Raw genomic sequence first — 15,855 nt, 5'->3', positions numbered from 1 at the left:
TAAAATAAATACAAAAGTACCTGTAAAATAAAACCTAACCTAAGTTACAATAACACCTAACACTACACTATAATTAAATAAATTAAATAAATTAAATACAATTAAATTAAATTAGCTAAAGTACAAAAAAACCCCACTAAATTACAGAAAATAATAAACAAATTACTATCAAAACCTAACACTAACGCCCTGAAGATCGACTTACTGTTCTGAAGATCCGACATCCATCCTCAAGGAAGTGGCAGAAGTCTTCATCCAACTGGGCCAATGTCCTCAACGAAGCCGGGAAGAGTCTTTATCCAAGCCGGGCGAAGTGGTCCTCCAGATGGAGCATCCTCTTCATCCGACGGACTAACGACGAATGAAGGTACCTTTAAGTGATGTCATCCAAGATGGCGTCCCTTAGATTCCGATTGGCTGATAGAATTCTATCAGCCAATCGGAATTAAGGTAGAAAAAATTCTATTGGCTGATGCAATCAGCCAATAGGATTGAAGTTCAATCTTATTGGCTGATCCAATCAATCAATAGGATTGAGCTTGCATTCTACTGGCTGATTGGAACAGCCAATAGAATGCGAGCTCAATCCTATTGGCTGATTGGATCAGCCAATAGGATTGAACCTCAATCCTATTGGCTGATTGCATCAGCCAATAGGATTTTTTCTACCTTAATTCCGATTGGCTGATAGAATTCTATCAGCCAATTGGAATCTAAGGGACGCCATCTTGGATGACGTCACTTAAAGGTACCTTCATTCATCTTTAGTTGTCGGATGAAGAATATGCTCCGCGTTGGATGTCTTGAAGATGGACCCGCTCCGTGCCGGATGGATGAAGATAGAAGATGCCATCTGGATGAAGACTTCTGCCCATCTGAAGGACCTCTTCGCCCGGCTTGGATGAAGACTTCTCCCGGCTTCGCTGAGGACTTCGGCCCGGCTTGGATGAAGACTTCTCCCAGTAAGTCGATCTTCAGGGGGTTAGTGTTAGGTTTTTTTAAGGGTGTATTGGGTGGGTTTTATTTTTAGGTTAGGGTTTGGGCCTGCAAAAGAGCTAACTGCCCTTTTAAGGGCAATGCCCATCCAAATGCCCTTTTCAGGGCAATGGGGAGCTTAGGTTTTTTTAGATAGTATTTTATTTGGGGGGTTGGTTGTGTGGGTGGCGGGTTTTACTGTTTGGGTGGTTGTTTGTATTTTTTTAACAGGTAAAAAGCTGATTACTTTGGTGCAATGCCCCGCAAAAGGCCCTTTTAAGGGCTATTGGTAGTTTAGTTTAGGCTAAGGTTTTTTTTATTTTGGGGGGCTTTTTTTATTTTGATAGGGCTCTTAGATTAGTTGTAATTAGTTTAAATATCTTGTAATTTGTTTATTATTTTCTGTAATTTAGTGGGGGGTTTTTTGTACTTTAGCTAATTTAATTTAATTTATGTAATTGTATTTAATGTATTTAATTTATTTTATTATAGTGTAGTGTTAGGTTTTATTGTAACTTAGGTTAGGTTTTATTTTACAGGTACTTTTGTATTTATTTTAGCTAGGTAGTTATTAAATAGTTAATCACTATTTAGTAACTACTCTACCTAGTTAAAATAAATACAAACTTGCCTGTAAAATAAAAATAAACCCTAAGATAGATACAATGTAACTATTAGTTATATTGTAGCTAGCTTAGGGTTTATTTTATAGGTAAGTATTTAGTTTTAAATAGGAATAATGTAGTTAATTATAGTAATTTGTATTTAGATTTATTTAAATTATATTTCAGTTAGGGGTGTTAGGGTTAGGGTTAGACTTAGGTTTAGTGGTTAATACATTTAGTATAGTGGCAGCGATGTTGGGGGTGGCAGATTAGGGGTTAATAAATGTAGGTAGGTGGCGGCGATGTTAGGGAAGGCAGATTAGGGGTTAATAATTTTTAACTAGTGTTTGCGAGGTGGGAGTGCGGCGGTTTAGGGGTTAATATGTTTATTATAGTGGCGGCGACGTTGGGGGCGGCAGATTAGGGGTTAATAAGTGTAGGTAGGTGGCGGCGACATTGGGGATGGCAGATTAGGGGTTAATAAAAATAATGTAGGTGTCGGCAATGTTGGGGGCAGCAGATTAGGGGTTCATAAGTATAATGTAGGTGGCGGCGGTGTCCGGAGCGGAAGATTAGGGGTTAATAATTTTATTTTAGTGTTTGCGATGTGGGAGGGCCTCGGTTTAGGGGTTAATAGGTAGTTTATGGGTGTTAGTGTACTTTTTAGTACTTTAGTTATGAGTTTTATGTTACGACGTTGTACCAAAAAACTCATAACTACTGACTTTTATATGCGGTAGGACTCTTGACAGGGTAGGGTGTACCGCTCACTTTTTGGCCTCCCAGGACAGACTCATAATACCGGCGCTATGGAAATCCCATAGAAAAAAGACTTTACGAAGTTTACGTAAGTCATTTTGGGGTAAGGCCAAAAAAGTGTGCAGTGACCCTAAACCTTCAAGACTCGTAATACCAGCGGGAGTAAAAAAGCAGTGTTAGGACCTGTTAACGCTGCTTTTTTACCCTAACGCAAAACTCGTAATCTAGCCGAATGTTCGCCTATTTAGTGGGTCTTATAATCTGAACCTTTTTCAGCTCTGTCAAGTTTGCCAGGCTTCTGCAACATTAGCTGTTCATTTTAATATAAATCCATACAATACAGGTATTAATACTTAAGAAGATGCTGGTTTGCAATATCTTGTTTGAAAACCTTGGCATATTTTTCAGAACAATTCTATCAGAATTTAACTCTGCACACGACAATAAACTTTTGAAGTCTATTTTTTTAACTAGACTGATAATTTGAAGAACATTTGTGTATTACAATGTTATTTTGTCATTATATTTTTAAATACTTTAAAAGAGAACTTCAGTTTGGTTTGCTTAAACATATCAGGCTATTCAACTGGAGTAAATATCTTCCCTTTTAGGATTGTTTAGTATGTAAAAAAAGAAAGAAAAAAAATTTGCCTTTATTAATGTGCATCTCTGAGAATCTAATGGTTGTTTTGGAAAAAGAAACATTTAAACCACAAAATTGAAATAGAATATTCTCTTCTTTTTTTCATACATTAGCTTAATACACTTTGATTCTAGTATTTCATATTAATTAATCATCTTTTTATTTTGTTAGATGATTTGTAATGAAAATGATCACAACAAAACACAGCAGAGAGATTTCAACATTTTACCCTTTTCAGTCAGACCTGAAAGTCAACTTGTGCTATTTGTTGGACTTCTGGTTATCTATCTGATGTCAGTCTTGGGAAATCTGATTATTACAACAGTTATTATACTGGATAACAATCTACATAACCCTATGTATTTCTTGTTATGTAATCTATCCATCTTAGACATTACTTTTATATCAGTCACTCTTCCAAAGTTGCTGGCCATTACCATGACCGATTGTGGTACAATGTCATTTAATGACTGCATAGCACAAATGTACTTCTTTATCGCCACTGCAAATACAGAGTCTTTACTGCTAACTTCTATGGCTTATGATCGCTATGTGGCAATTTGCGACCCTTTACGCTACTCCATAATCATGAACAAGACATCATGCTTTGTTTTGGCAATTGCTTCATGGTTGATCGGTTTCCTAAATTCATTATTGTTGTCCCTGCTTACATCCAATCTCTTTTATTGCAGGTCACACCTAATTAATAATTTCTTTTGTGATCTTAAAGCTATGCTAGAGTTATCATGTAGTGATACTACACTCATCCAAACTATAATACTGGTGGATAATGTGCTAATTGGTTTTATCCCATCAATGCTTACTATGATGTCCTACGTATATATCATATCAACTGTCTTGAAGATCCATTCATCTCAAGGAAGAATTAAAGCATTTTCCAACTGTACTTCCCACCTCACAACTGTTCTTATATTTTATGGGACAGCCTTGTGCTTGTATATGTCCCCATATTCTGAAGTTTCTGAAAACAAAGATAACATTCTCTCACTAGCATATGTTGCACTAATTCCTATGGTAAACCCTGTTGTGTATAGTCTTAGAAACAAAGATGTAAGGGGGGCTATGATCAAAATTACTAGTAGACAAATAAAAAATATGATTTCCTAAAAATGTTATATTAAAAAAAAAATATTAAATTACTTATATTAATCTAGTTTTGTATTTTGTGCTGGATCTGTTGGACTTAAACCATTTACTGCATCAAAATTATGAATTGATTATCAAGGGTAGACCTTCTAGAAATCAATTAAATGATAGCAAGTTGATACATAGCTAGAATGGCAGAAGTAGTCTATATATATATATATATATATATATATATATATATATATATACACACTGTTAGGAGTGAGATCACCAGAGACAGACTTTGTATATAAATATATATATATATATATATATATATATATATATATATATATATATACACTGTTAGGAATGACATCGTCAGCCAGAGATAGATGCCGGATACAGTGAGGAACAAAGTTAGTTTCCCACTCAATGCCGACACTCTACAGCTTGTGTAGATAATAAATGAGAAGTTGCAGACACACCACAGTTGAAATGTATACTCTCTGTGATTTTAACCCTAGTTTTGCACATAACAGATTATAGGTTAAAAATCACAGGGCAGAGTGTTCAAATGTCAGCAACATTACTGAGACAGTTACAACCTCAACTATCAGAAGCCTAAAATCCCTTCTCCCAAAGACAGCAGCTCCTAATTTATTACCTATAGGAACCATGGAGCGGCAGCATTGCTAGGCTGGGGAGGGAAGAGAAGAAGGGGAACTAGCAAATTGTTATCTTAGCCTTAGGCTAGTGCTATAGACTGCTCTTATAATTAACTAGAGACAGTGTGCAGGCTGTGTGGGGAGTGTGTATGAAAGCTGTGTTTAAAGCATTGTGAGCTGTCTTTGTTTCTGTATGTTAGATTAATAACTTCATGCCTTCTTTACCTGTGGAGATCACAGAGCCACACTAAAAACCACAAATGCTCTCAAACCATTTAAATAAGAGGTTGCATGTCCCAGGTGTATTCATGAATTTGCATTAGATATAGGGGCCTATCTATCAAGCTCCGAATGGAGTTTGATGCCTCGTGTTCCTGGCGAGCCTGCAGGCTCGCCAGAAACAGCAGTTATGAAGCAGCGGTCACAAAGACCGCTGCTCCATAACCTGTCCGCCTGCTCTGAGCAGGCGGACAGACATCGACGGAAATCAACCCGATCGAGTACGATCGAGTTGATTGACCCCCCCCTGCTGGCAGCCCATTGGCAGAAGTCTGCGGGGGCGGCGTTGCACCAGCAGCTCTTGTGAGCTGCTGGTGCATTGCTGAATTCGGCAAGCATATTGGTCGCCGTATTCAGTGAGGTCTGGCGGACCTGATCCACACTGTCGGATCAGGTCCGCCAGACTTTCTTAAATAGGGGCCCGAGTGTACACTAGCTACATCACTCAGAAGAGTAGAAAATGCTCTGGGACTTGCAACTTTTACTGTCCTCACTTGATAGCTGCAACATATAGTATATATATGTTACGGTTGCCTCCAGGCTGGCTGGAAGTTGGACCGTAGAAAAGGATGCTCCTAGCGCTCACCAAAGGATCATCAGCACCGTAGACACCATAACTACTGCGTAGCCACCATAAGTAATGCAGACTCTACGAACCACCGCTGCTGGGCTGGTATCTCGCCGTTTGCTCTGCGCCCTGGACCTACAACCAGGCTCCAGTAGGTGAACCTCTTCCTTCTGTAAAGCGAAGCAGGATCAGGAACAAGAGCTCTTACAAGAGCTCAGTAGCTAAGGGAGTATGAAGAGCATAGCAATCCCTGTAGTGATTATAGCTGTCCCCTACAAACATGAGTCAAGGCTGCAAGTTAGAGGTTCAGAAGAGGTCTGAGGTGCTGGAACACCCAGCCTGGTTTTTATTGAGGTTACATGCAAAAAGGACACTCTCAGGGGGAGGCATAAAATCCCCAATCACACATTTGGTACATTTAGATAGAGAGACAACGCCCTTTGACAGGCCACAATAGAATTACATTACTTCAGCAGATAACAAGTTACACACAAGAAAACAATGCAGTCCATCTTATCAACTAGCAGTCTGACTCTGGAGGTGATTAGACAATGGGAATGTTTATCACTAAACTTAATTAGAGCTGATGCCAGCAAACTTGTATTTAGAAAATAGCTTCTTGAAGCTGAACAAAGTTAACTCTTTCAGTTCTGACCGAAGGGTCTGTCACATAACACTTAATGGTACACAATGAAAACTAATGCTTTTGTAACAATAGTCTTAAAGGGGCATTGTTCACCAAAGTCACAATATGTCCCCAGACGGTTCTTAAAGGGCCATACACACCCAATAAAAGTTAATACGTTTTCAGGGGCACAATCTTCCAGGGGCCATAGTCATGAGGAAGGAGGCTGGCAAATAGGCTTCTCCACAATCCAGGGAAGCAGGGCAATTTTCCATTTAAAGGGCCAGTTACAAATAGCAGTTTGTAACATATCTCCCCTTTTGGAGGGAGACTAACCAGGCACCTGACCTTCTGTCGGTCAGTGCCTAAGTTAGTCTCGCAACCCACCCACAAATAAACATTAGCAGCAAAGTAGCCCCCCCACAATAAGTAGTACTGGCCTGTCGGTTCCAGGTTGTAGGATTAAAGTGTAGCATCCTCGGCCTTCCTGGCACAGCTGGGCAAATAGCTGGTGGTACTTGGGGGGCAGAGGCCAGCGGCACTCTGCCCTGGTGCCAGCGCTTCTGCTGGGGTGAGGGGTTTGCAGGCCAGTCCTGTAACAAGGGGGTCTGTAGGGCAGAGGCCAGCAGCGCTCTGTCCTGATGCCAGCTCTTCTGCTGGGGGAATTGGGGCATAGTCCTGCCCGGTGGCAAAGGGAATGTGGGGGTCAGTGGGGGTTAACATCTCCACTGTTAACCCTGGGCCCAAGTTAGGAGTTAGCTGGGGAGGGGGAGATTTGCTTACCTCCTCCTCCTGATACTCCGGCGGCCATTGGGAAGGGAGGTCGATGCTCTCCGCTCCCTGTGGAACATGCTGCGGCTGGGGAGAGAGACCGGTTGTCTCCTCTCCCTGGAAGGCACACTCCGGCTGGGGAGGGAGGTCGATGCTCTCCCCTCCCTGTAGCTGGGTCTGTCACTGGGGATCTGGGCCGCCTGCCCAGCATCCCTGTAGGGCCGGTTGAGAGACTGCGGTCCCATCTCCACCTGCCTGCTGGGGGTCCTCCCAGGACCAGTCTATGAGGCCTGCTGCCTCGGGTATCTCTGGTTGGGGTTGGGGAAGGAGACCGGTTGTCTCTTCCCTCTGCACGGTATACTGCCGCTGGGGAGGGAGGTCGCTGCTCTCCTCTCCCTGTAACTCAGGCTGCCGCTGGGGAGGGAGGTCGTTGCTCTCCGCTCCCTGTAACTCACTTTCTCGCTGGAGACCAGGTGTCCATACCCCCAAACTCCAAAGTTGGCGCTCAAAGGCTCGTGCCGCTTCGTTCTCAGTATCCAATTCCCGGATGATTCGACTGACTATCTCCTGCGCAGGGTCTGGACCATATCGGACTAGCCGCCTCTTTACCTCTGGAACGAAATCAGTGCCCTCATAGCGACGGATCAGGTTGAGGTGCTCTTCACAGGGTTCTGACCAGTGTCTTGTCAGCTCCATGCTGCTGTAGGTAGGGACGCTGCGCAGTGGCTAGCGTTGCCCTCAATAACTCTCATACGATACCAGTGCTGTTGGGGTGCTGCTCCTTGCGCTAGGACACCATCCCACCGCTGCCGCCAAATGTTACGGTTGCCTCCAGGCTGGCTGGAAGTTGGACCGTAGAAAAGGATGCTCCTAGCGCTCACCAAAGGATCATCAGCACCGTAGACACCATAACTACTGCGTAGCCACCATAAGTAATGCAGACTCTACGAACCACCGCTGCTGGGCTGGTATCTCGCCGTCTGCTCTGCGCCCTGGACCTACGACCAGGCTCCAGTAGGTGAACCTTTTCCTTCTGTAAAGCGAAGCAGGATCAGGAACAAGAGCTCTTACAAGAGATCAGTAGCTAAGGGAGTATGAAGAGCATAGCAATCCCTGTAGTGATTATAGCTGTCCCCTACAAACATGAGTCAAGGCTGCAAGTTAGAGGGTCAGAAGAGGTCTGAGGTGCTGGAACACCCAGCCTGGTTTTTATTGCGGTTACATGCAAAAAGGACACTCTCAGGGGGATGCATAAAATCCCCAATCACACATTTGGTACATTTAGATAGAGAGACAACGCCCTTTGACAGGCCACAATAGAATTACATTACTTCAGCAGATAACAAGTTACACACAAGAAAACAATGCAGTCCATCTTATCAACTAGCAGTCTGACTCTGGAGGTGATTAGACAATGGGAATGTTTATCACTAAACTTAATTAGAGCTGATGCCAGCAAACTTGTATTTAGAAAATAGCTTCTTGAAGCTGAACAAAGTTAACTCTTTCAGTTCTGACCGAAGGGTCTGTCACATAGCACTTAATGGTACACAATGAAAACTAATGCTTTTGTAACAATAGTCTTAAAGGGGCATTGTTCACCAAAGTCACAGTATGTCCCCAGACGGTTCTTAAAGGGCCATACACACCCAATAAAAGTTAATACGTTTTCAGGGGCACAATCTTCCAGGGGCCATAGTCATGAGGAAGGAGGCTGGCAAATAGGCTTCTCCACAATCCAGGGAAGCAGGGCAATTTTCCATTTAAAGGGCCAGTTACAAATAGCAGTTTGTAACAATATATATATATATATATATATATATATATATATATATATATATATATATATATATATATATATACAGCGTATATATATATATTTTTTTTAAAAAGAATACCATTTTTTTTCAGTCTTTTTATTTGAAACATTGCCATGGTTAGCACTGCAGAACATTCATATAATACAGCATTTTAATAAAAAAAATTTTGTATAATGAGTTATTTAAAGGGACAGTCAAGTCCAAAATAAACTTTCATGATTCAAATAGGGCATATAATTTTAAACAACTTTCCAATTTACTTTTATTACCAATTTTGCTTTGTTCTCTTGGTATTCTTAGTTGAAAGCTATACCTAGGAAAGCTCATATGCTAATTTCTTAGACCTTAAAGGCCGCCTCTAATCTGAATGCATTTTGACAGTTTTTCACCACTAGAGGGTGTTAGTTCATGTGTGTCATATAGATAACATTGAGCTCACGCACGTGAAGTTACCTAGGAGTCAGCACTGATTGGCTAAAATGCAAGTCTGTCAAAAGAACTGAAATAAGGGGGCAGTTTGCAAAGGCATAGAAACAAGGTAATTACAGAGGTAAAACGTGTATTATTATAACTGTGTTGGATAAGCAAAACTGGGGAATGGGTAATAAAGGGATTATCTATCTTTTTAAAACAACAAAAACTGGTGTTGACTGTCCCTTTAAATCAGATGCACATTATTATTATTTTTTTTAATTGGGGTTTAATCAATAACAAAAACAGATATACATAGTCATAACACAATAAAAAAAATCTCATGGATATGACAAAGTTCACTTCAAACAGTCTAATGTCAAAGATACAAGAATATAATTTCTATTAACAGTTGTGACCCATAAGATTAAAACCTATTTTTAAATAAATCTTTTAACTCATTTATTAAGATGAAGCCATCTATATAAATCACAATAGCAGGAGGATAACTGCAAATATAGGGCCACTTTTGTACCCTTCAGTCAGGATTTGTAAAATTTTATATTGAAGCTTAAATAAAATTAACCATTATGAGACCAAATAGTGCAATAGAATAATTGATTACGATCATGCTAGTAAAATGACCCATTCTCATATGAACCAGAAAAGCAGTGATGACATTAGTACTTCCTGATCAAATCAGTTAACTATAAAACACATTATGGTCTATTAAATAGAAGATATATATTTTGCGCTATAGCAATGAAAGCACAAGACTAAAGTTATAACCCTTACACTTAAGTATTAAAAAACCATTGTGGGGGGGCGGAGCCAGCTATCAAAGAGAGTGGATGTGCATGTCAGGAGCTCCTGGCTTCTATATGTTATATATGCTATAAATTGTGTTTATTGACTCTTAAAATAACCTTTTCTACATTGCTGGGGGCTCCTCTTCTATACAGCCATACCGAGGATTACTGGGAATCCCGGATAGACATTTCTACCTTGAGACAGGATTAGAGGATTTGCCATGCCGGAGGCCCTGGATGCCTGGAGGCTAGCTGTGACGCAGCTCCTTAATAACCATTTTGCCAGCTTAACACTTCTACTGAATGAATGCGATCCTGGCATAGAGGCAATAGATGACAAAAATATACGGCCAGCTGATTGGAATGTCGCCCACAATATGCACCCTTTTAACGCAACCATTCATCAGGGTAATTACACTGACGCCCCTGATCCTGGGTCTGTGAACGGTCCTTCTGACCCCATGCGGCAGAGAGATGCTTATACTTACCAGGTCAGTGAATTGCCAAGCTGTACCTTTGGACCTGTGGGTTGTGCTGCTGTGAATCCTGGCTTTGAGCTGTGTGCAAGACCGTTGTGTTATGCAGGGGATCTGATCCTGCCGCCGGCACCTTTTTTAAGCACGGTGCATGCAGCTTCCGCTGGTGGCTGCAAAGTCATGGACATTCTCCCTTTGTTATGCGGGACTGATGCTGGACTAGATGTGACAAAAGCACAAATATCGGCTATGGTCATGTTGCCATGTGGATGCGGCACTTTGGATGTTTCGGCAGATCAGGGGCTCCAGGGAGAGAGATTATCGATGGGATTTGGGCTGCCCCTGACCTATTTTGAAGCAGGGTAATATTGTGTGGATCTACACAACCTCCTATACTTGGACTGCTGGACACTTCTTTTATTTTCAGCAGCTGATTAATAGAGAGACTATTTACTTTAGCTGAACGCTTGGGTACATTTTTTAAGTTTGATGTAGATACTCATTACATTTTCGAGTTATACTGTACATTTTATTTCTATGTTATGGTTCTCAGTTGCATTACATTTTGGAGAAAGCGGGGTGATATAGGGACTTGAAGCAAAACGTATACTGTTTATTGAGCTCCTAAAACATGTGTTCAAATCCTTATGATGGAAATTGCTCTGATGCATGTTTGTCTAGCTTATTATTATACATATCACCTGTATGCATATCTGTCTAAAACTGTGCTTTGCCTTGCTGTGGGGCATAGGGCCCATGCCCACGCGGCGGGGTAGTATAGTATATGACCTCTCAAACTAAATCTTCAACCATATGAGTACAATGTACATACTCTGGGAGTATTTGCTTGGCCTCCTAATATTTCTGCTTAAGCTCAACATAGCTAGTTAAAGAATAATTTTCACACACCTTTAACATCACTTAGTATAACCTATATAGAATTGAGGAAGTTATATATATTACTTCTAACACTGCTTTCCCTAAGATTAGAGTGAAGGGGCTGTCATCGGCCGAGGCAGCGCTTTGTATTTTATTTGCTTGTTTCAGCAGTATACTTATATTATAGTAATGATATTTATATCCTCCATAGTACCCATATCAGTCACCAGTCTAACGTCCCAAGCTAATTACTTATTTTGCCACCCTTCACTCCCCCCTCCAATCCACCAATTTTAAGTTTTGCATATATTTCTGCTGTTTTCCACCCCACCATGGTTTGACTATTTAAAGTAATTTCCGGCAACCTTTTGTGAGCTAATATACGCCATATATATAATTACTTTACTCCAGCTTAGAGATAATTTTTAATACCATACTTAGTTGTCACTCCCACCATATCACTGTGTGCCAACCGTGCGCCCCAGAGGTCTTACTTAACATTTCTGTTGTTTTCATAACTAATTCCTACTCTTGTTTGTTATATCTATATATATATAGCCCCCCCTTACCACCAATACACTCAGGCATCTGTAAATATGCTTGACGTGTTTTAATGCGGTTCTCTTGATAAATACCGCAAATATAATCATATTTTTTCTTATGTATTGAAGTTTGAACCTTATATCCTTGCTTCATATTGCATAACTGTGCATTTTTATAATAAGGAATCTATATATATATAAACTTTAAGCCACATGGTAGTTCTACTTCTACTTCAATATCTATCTTCCCCCGCTCTAAAAGACTTATATGTTATTCTTCTTCTCACTGCGGGAAAATGTCCCTTCACACAGTTTTAGTATAATATTACTTATATTCATTCAGGCAGCAACCTGATAAGTTATTCAATAATTGTAACATCCCTGTGATGTTTTTTCATCCTCATATCAGCAGGTTGTTTATGTTTAGTGTTCACTGTTGTTTATTATGTTACTGCTTTTCCCTATGCAACACTTATGTAAAGAACTGGGCCCGGGAGGTCCTTAAGGCTCATTAAGGGAACTATTTCTAAAGGAATGGAAAAAACTGAAAATCTGAGGTTCCTCCTTTTTTTTTTCTTTTTCTTTCTTTTGATTGTTAGATACTAGGCTACAACAACAAATTGGATTGTAAACATATGTTAGGATATTTGATATGCTCCTGTACTAAGCTCAAGATTCTATGGACATAGATGCAGCTCTTATATGTTTAGTTTGGATAAGTACTGTAAAATGTTGTAGTACTATGATTTGTATCTTGTTTCAAATGATAATTGTTTGTAAACCTATTTATGAACCTCAATAAAAATTATTATTAAAAAAAAAAAAAAAAAAAACATTGTGGGACTAAAACAATGTAAGAAAATATGTATCAATGGTCATGCTAGAAATATGACCCATTCTCCCATGAACCAAAAGAGAAAAACTAGTTTCAGCCTTCGTTGACCAAATTGTAGGGTTAATAAAGATAAGTATTGTTATATGTACAGTGGGGCAAAAAAGTATTTAGTCAGTCACCAATTGTGCAAGTTCTTCCACTTAAGAAGATGAGAGAGGCCTGTATACCTCAACTATGAGAGACAAAATGTGGAAACAAATCCAGACAATCACATTGTCTGATTTGGAAATAATTTATTTGCAAATTATGGTGCAAAATAAGTATTTGGTCAATATCAAAAGTTCATCTCAATACTTTGTTATATATCCTTTGTTGGCAATGACAGAGGTCAAACGTTTTCTGTAAGTCTTCACAAGTTTGTCACACAATGTTGCTGGTATGTTGGCCCATTCCTGCATGCAGATCTCCTCTAGAGCAGTGATGTTTTGGGGCTGTCGCTGGGCAACACAGACTTTCAACTCCCTCCAAAGGTTTTCTATGGGGTTGAGATCTGGAGACTGGCTAGGCCACTCCAGGACCTTGAAATGCTTCTTACGAAGCCACTCCTTCATTGCCTGGGTGGTGTGTTTGGGATCATTGTCATGCTGAAAGACCCAGCCACATTTGATCTTCAATGCCCTTGCTGATGGAAGGAGGTTTGCACTCAAAATCTCACGATACATGGCCCCATTCATTCTTTCATGTACACGGATCAGTCGTCCTGTTCCCTTTGCAGAGAAACAGCCCCAAAACATGATGTTGCCACCCCCATGCTTCACAGTAGGTATTGTGTTCTTTGGTTGAAACTCAGCATTCTCTCTCCTCCAAACACGACGAGTTGTGTTTCTACCAAACAGTTCTACTTTGGTTTCATCTGACCATATGACATTCTCCCAATCTGCTTCTGGATCATCCAAATGCTCTCTAGCATACTTCAGACGGGTCCGGACATGTACTGGCTTAAGCAGGGGGACATGTCTGGCACTGCAGTATCTGAGTCCCTGGCGGCGTAGTGTGTTACTGATGGTAGCCTTTGTTACGTTGGTCCCAGCTCTCTGCAGGTTATTCACTAGGTCCCCCCGTGTGGTTCTGGGATGCTTGCTCACCGTTCTTGTGTTCATTTTGATCCCACGGGGTGAGATCTTGCGTGGAGCCCCAGATCGAGGGAGATTATCAGTGGTCTTGTATGTCTCCCATTTTCTAATTATTGCTCCCACAGTTGATTTCTTCACACCAAGCTGCTTGCCTATTGCAGATTCAGTCTTCCCAGCCTGGTGCAGGTCTACAATTTTGTTTCTGGTGTCCTTCGCCAGCTCTTTGGTCTTCACCATAGTGGAGTTTGGAGTGTTACTGTTTGAGGTTGTGGACAGATGTCTTTTATACTGATAACAAGTTCAAACAGGTGCCATTAATACAGGTAATGAGTGGAGGACAGAGGAGCCTCTTAAAGAAGAAGATACAGGTCTGTGAGAGCCAGAAATCTGGCTTGCTTGTAGGTGACCAAATACTTATTTTCCACATAATATGCAAATAAATTCTTTCCAAATCAGACAATGTAATTGTCTGGATTTGTTTCCACATTTTGTCTCTCATAGTTGAGGTATACTTATGATGAAAATTACAGGCCTCTCTCATCTTCTTAAGTGGGAGAACTTGCACAATTGGTGGCTGACTAAATACTTTTTTGCCCCACTGTATATCTTTATTATATATTTTCCTATGGACCCACCAGAGTCCAGATTAAGTCTTAACTCTAATATGTTAAAGATTAATAGGCTGTTGGTTGTATAAAAAGTCCCCTTTTAGCTTAGCTGAAGAAACCTAGAAACTATTAAGATCTTAGCACAAAGGATATCAAATGATGAGATTCATATTTACATATATAAGGAGGAAGTCTATTCTATATAGAGACTGCTTCTTTTGTATATATTATTAATGATATGACAGCTAGTAGAATTCAGACTGAAGTCAGCCCATCTATGGGGGTAGGTATGGCAAGTAGCTGTTATGTAGATCAATATCAGCTTTCTCCATTCTTCCAAAGTTAATTTTATCAACAGAACTATGGCACTAAGTTATGTGTTGATGATAGACTTCCCTTTACGTTAACTACTCTCTGACACATTTTATGATGATCTAGAGTGCAGCAAGAAGCAGAGATATATACAAATTGTATCAAAAAAGAAAAGACAATATTTACAGCAAACGAGACCCTTAGCTAACTCAAGATTAGGTAACACTGGGGGAAGTAGATAGGGGAATACTGTACCATCTTTGTTATATTTGTCAAGTCTGGGAAGCATTTGAGATGCAACTAAGATATAAACAATTTTAAAAGGCTTAATGATATTTAGATCTTACACATATCTAACCAAATTTAAAGCTAGGTATACAGAAAGAGCAAAACAGAACAAGACTCTGCATATAAATTAAAAGCATAAGAAACATCAGATATATCTAGGACCTAATCATAAGACCTTGTCATTCTCATAATAGTCCCAGAAGTTATAAATAAAACTATTAGACTTCTTAGTTGGAGGCACAGCGTTAATTTATGAAAATCCACTAATATATATAAAGCATCTCACTAACTGTCTATTGCCAAAAAATGTCACCCAATTCCAACAGATGTGAAGGCATAGGAAAATATATAGGCTTCCAATTGTGTGGTTATCCAAAGCAGATGACTACTCACAGAAGCACCATATATCAACTGTCAAACATTCCAGAGATATAAAGACTCCACTCTGCAATCCATAAAGAAACTCAGAAGATTTCGAGCCACTGTCCAGTGAAACAGTTTTTCTTGGTCCCATGTGGTCTTGCCGGTCACAATTATTTGTCTAACGAGGTTTCCTCCTGGTCAAATGTAAACTTGACTTCACACTGCAAAGAACTGACTGCATCCTCTTCAGCTGGGACACAATGCGAATGAGGGAGACCTCTGCAGACACTCGACAGGTAAAAATTGGAAGCAGCCGCTGTAATGCTATTTTTTTGCAGAAATGTACAAAATGTATTTATGGTTTTTTTTTACAATTTTTTACAATTTTTAAAATGAATCA

General features: G+C 40.1%; 1 protein-coding gene across 1 annotated transcript in view; it reads left to right on the top strand.

Annotated features, from left to right (window-relative positions):
- LOC128664614 (olfactory receptor 1-like) overlaps window positions 1-4,110 on the top strand; it is a 31,303-nt gene extending 27,193 nt beyond the window's left edge. The window contains exon 2 of the mRNA XM_053719430.1: window positions 3,154-4,110. Coding sequence (XP_053575405.1) covers window positions 3,154-4,110 — 957 coding nt within the window. The remainder of the gene's footprint in view (window positions 1-3,153) is intronic.
- The last annotated feature ends 11,745 nt before the right edge of the window (window positions 4,111-15,855 follow it).

Source organism: Bombina bombina, chromosome 6 (assembly GCF_027579735.1).
Source record: "Bombina bombina isolate aBomBom1 chromosome 6, aBomBom1.pri, whole genome shotgun sequence".
In the NCBI taxonomy this organism is placed as follows: Eukaryota; Metazoa; Chordata; class Amphibia; order Anura; family Bombinatoridae; genus Bombina; species Bombina bombina.
Note: the sequence above shows the minus strand (reverse complement) of the source record. Positions and strands in the feature narration are given on the sequence as shown.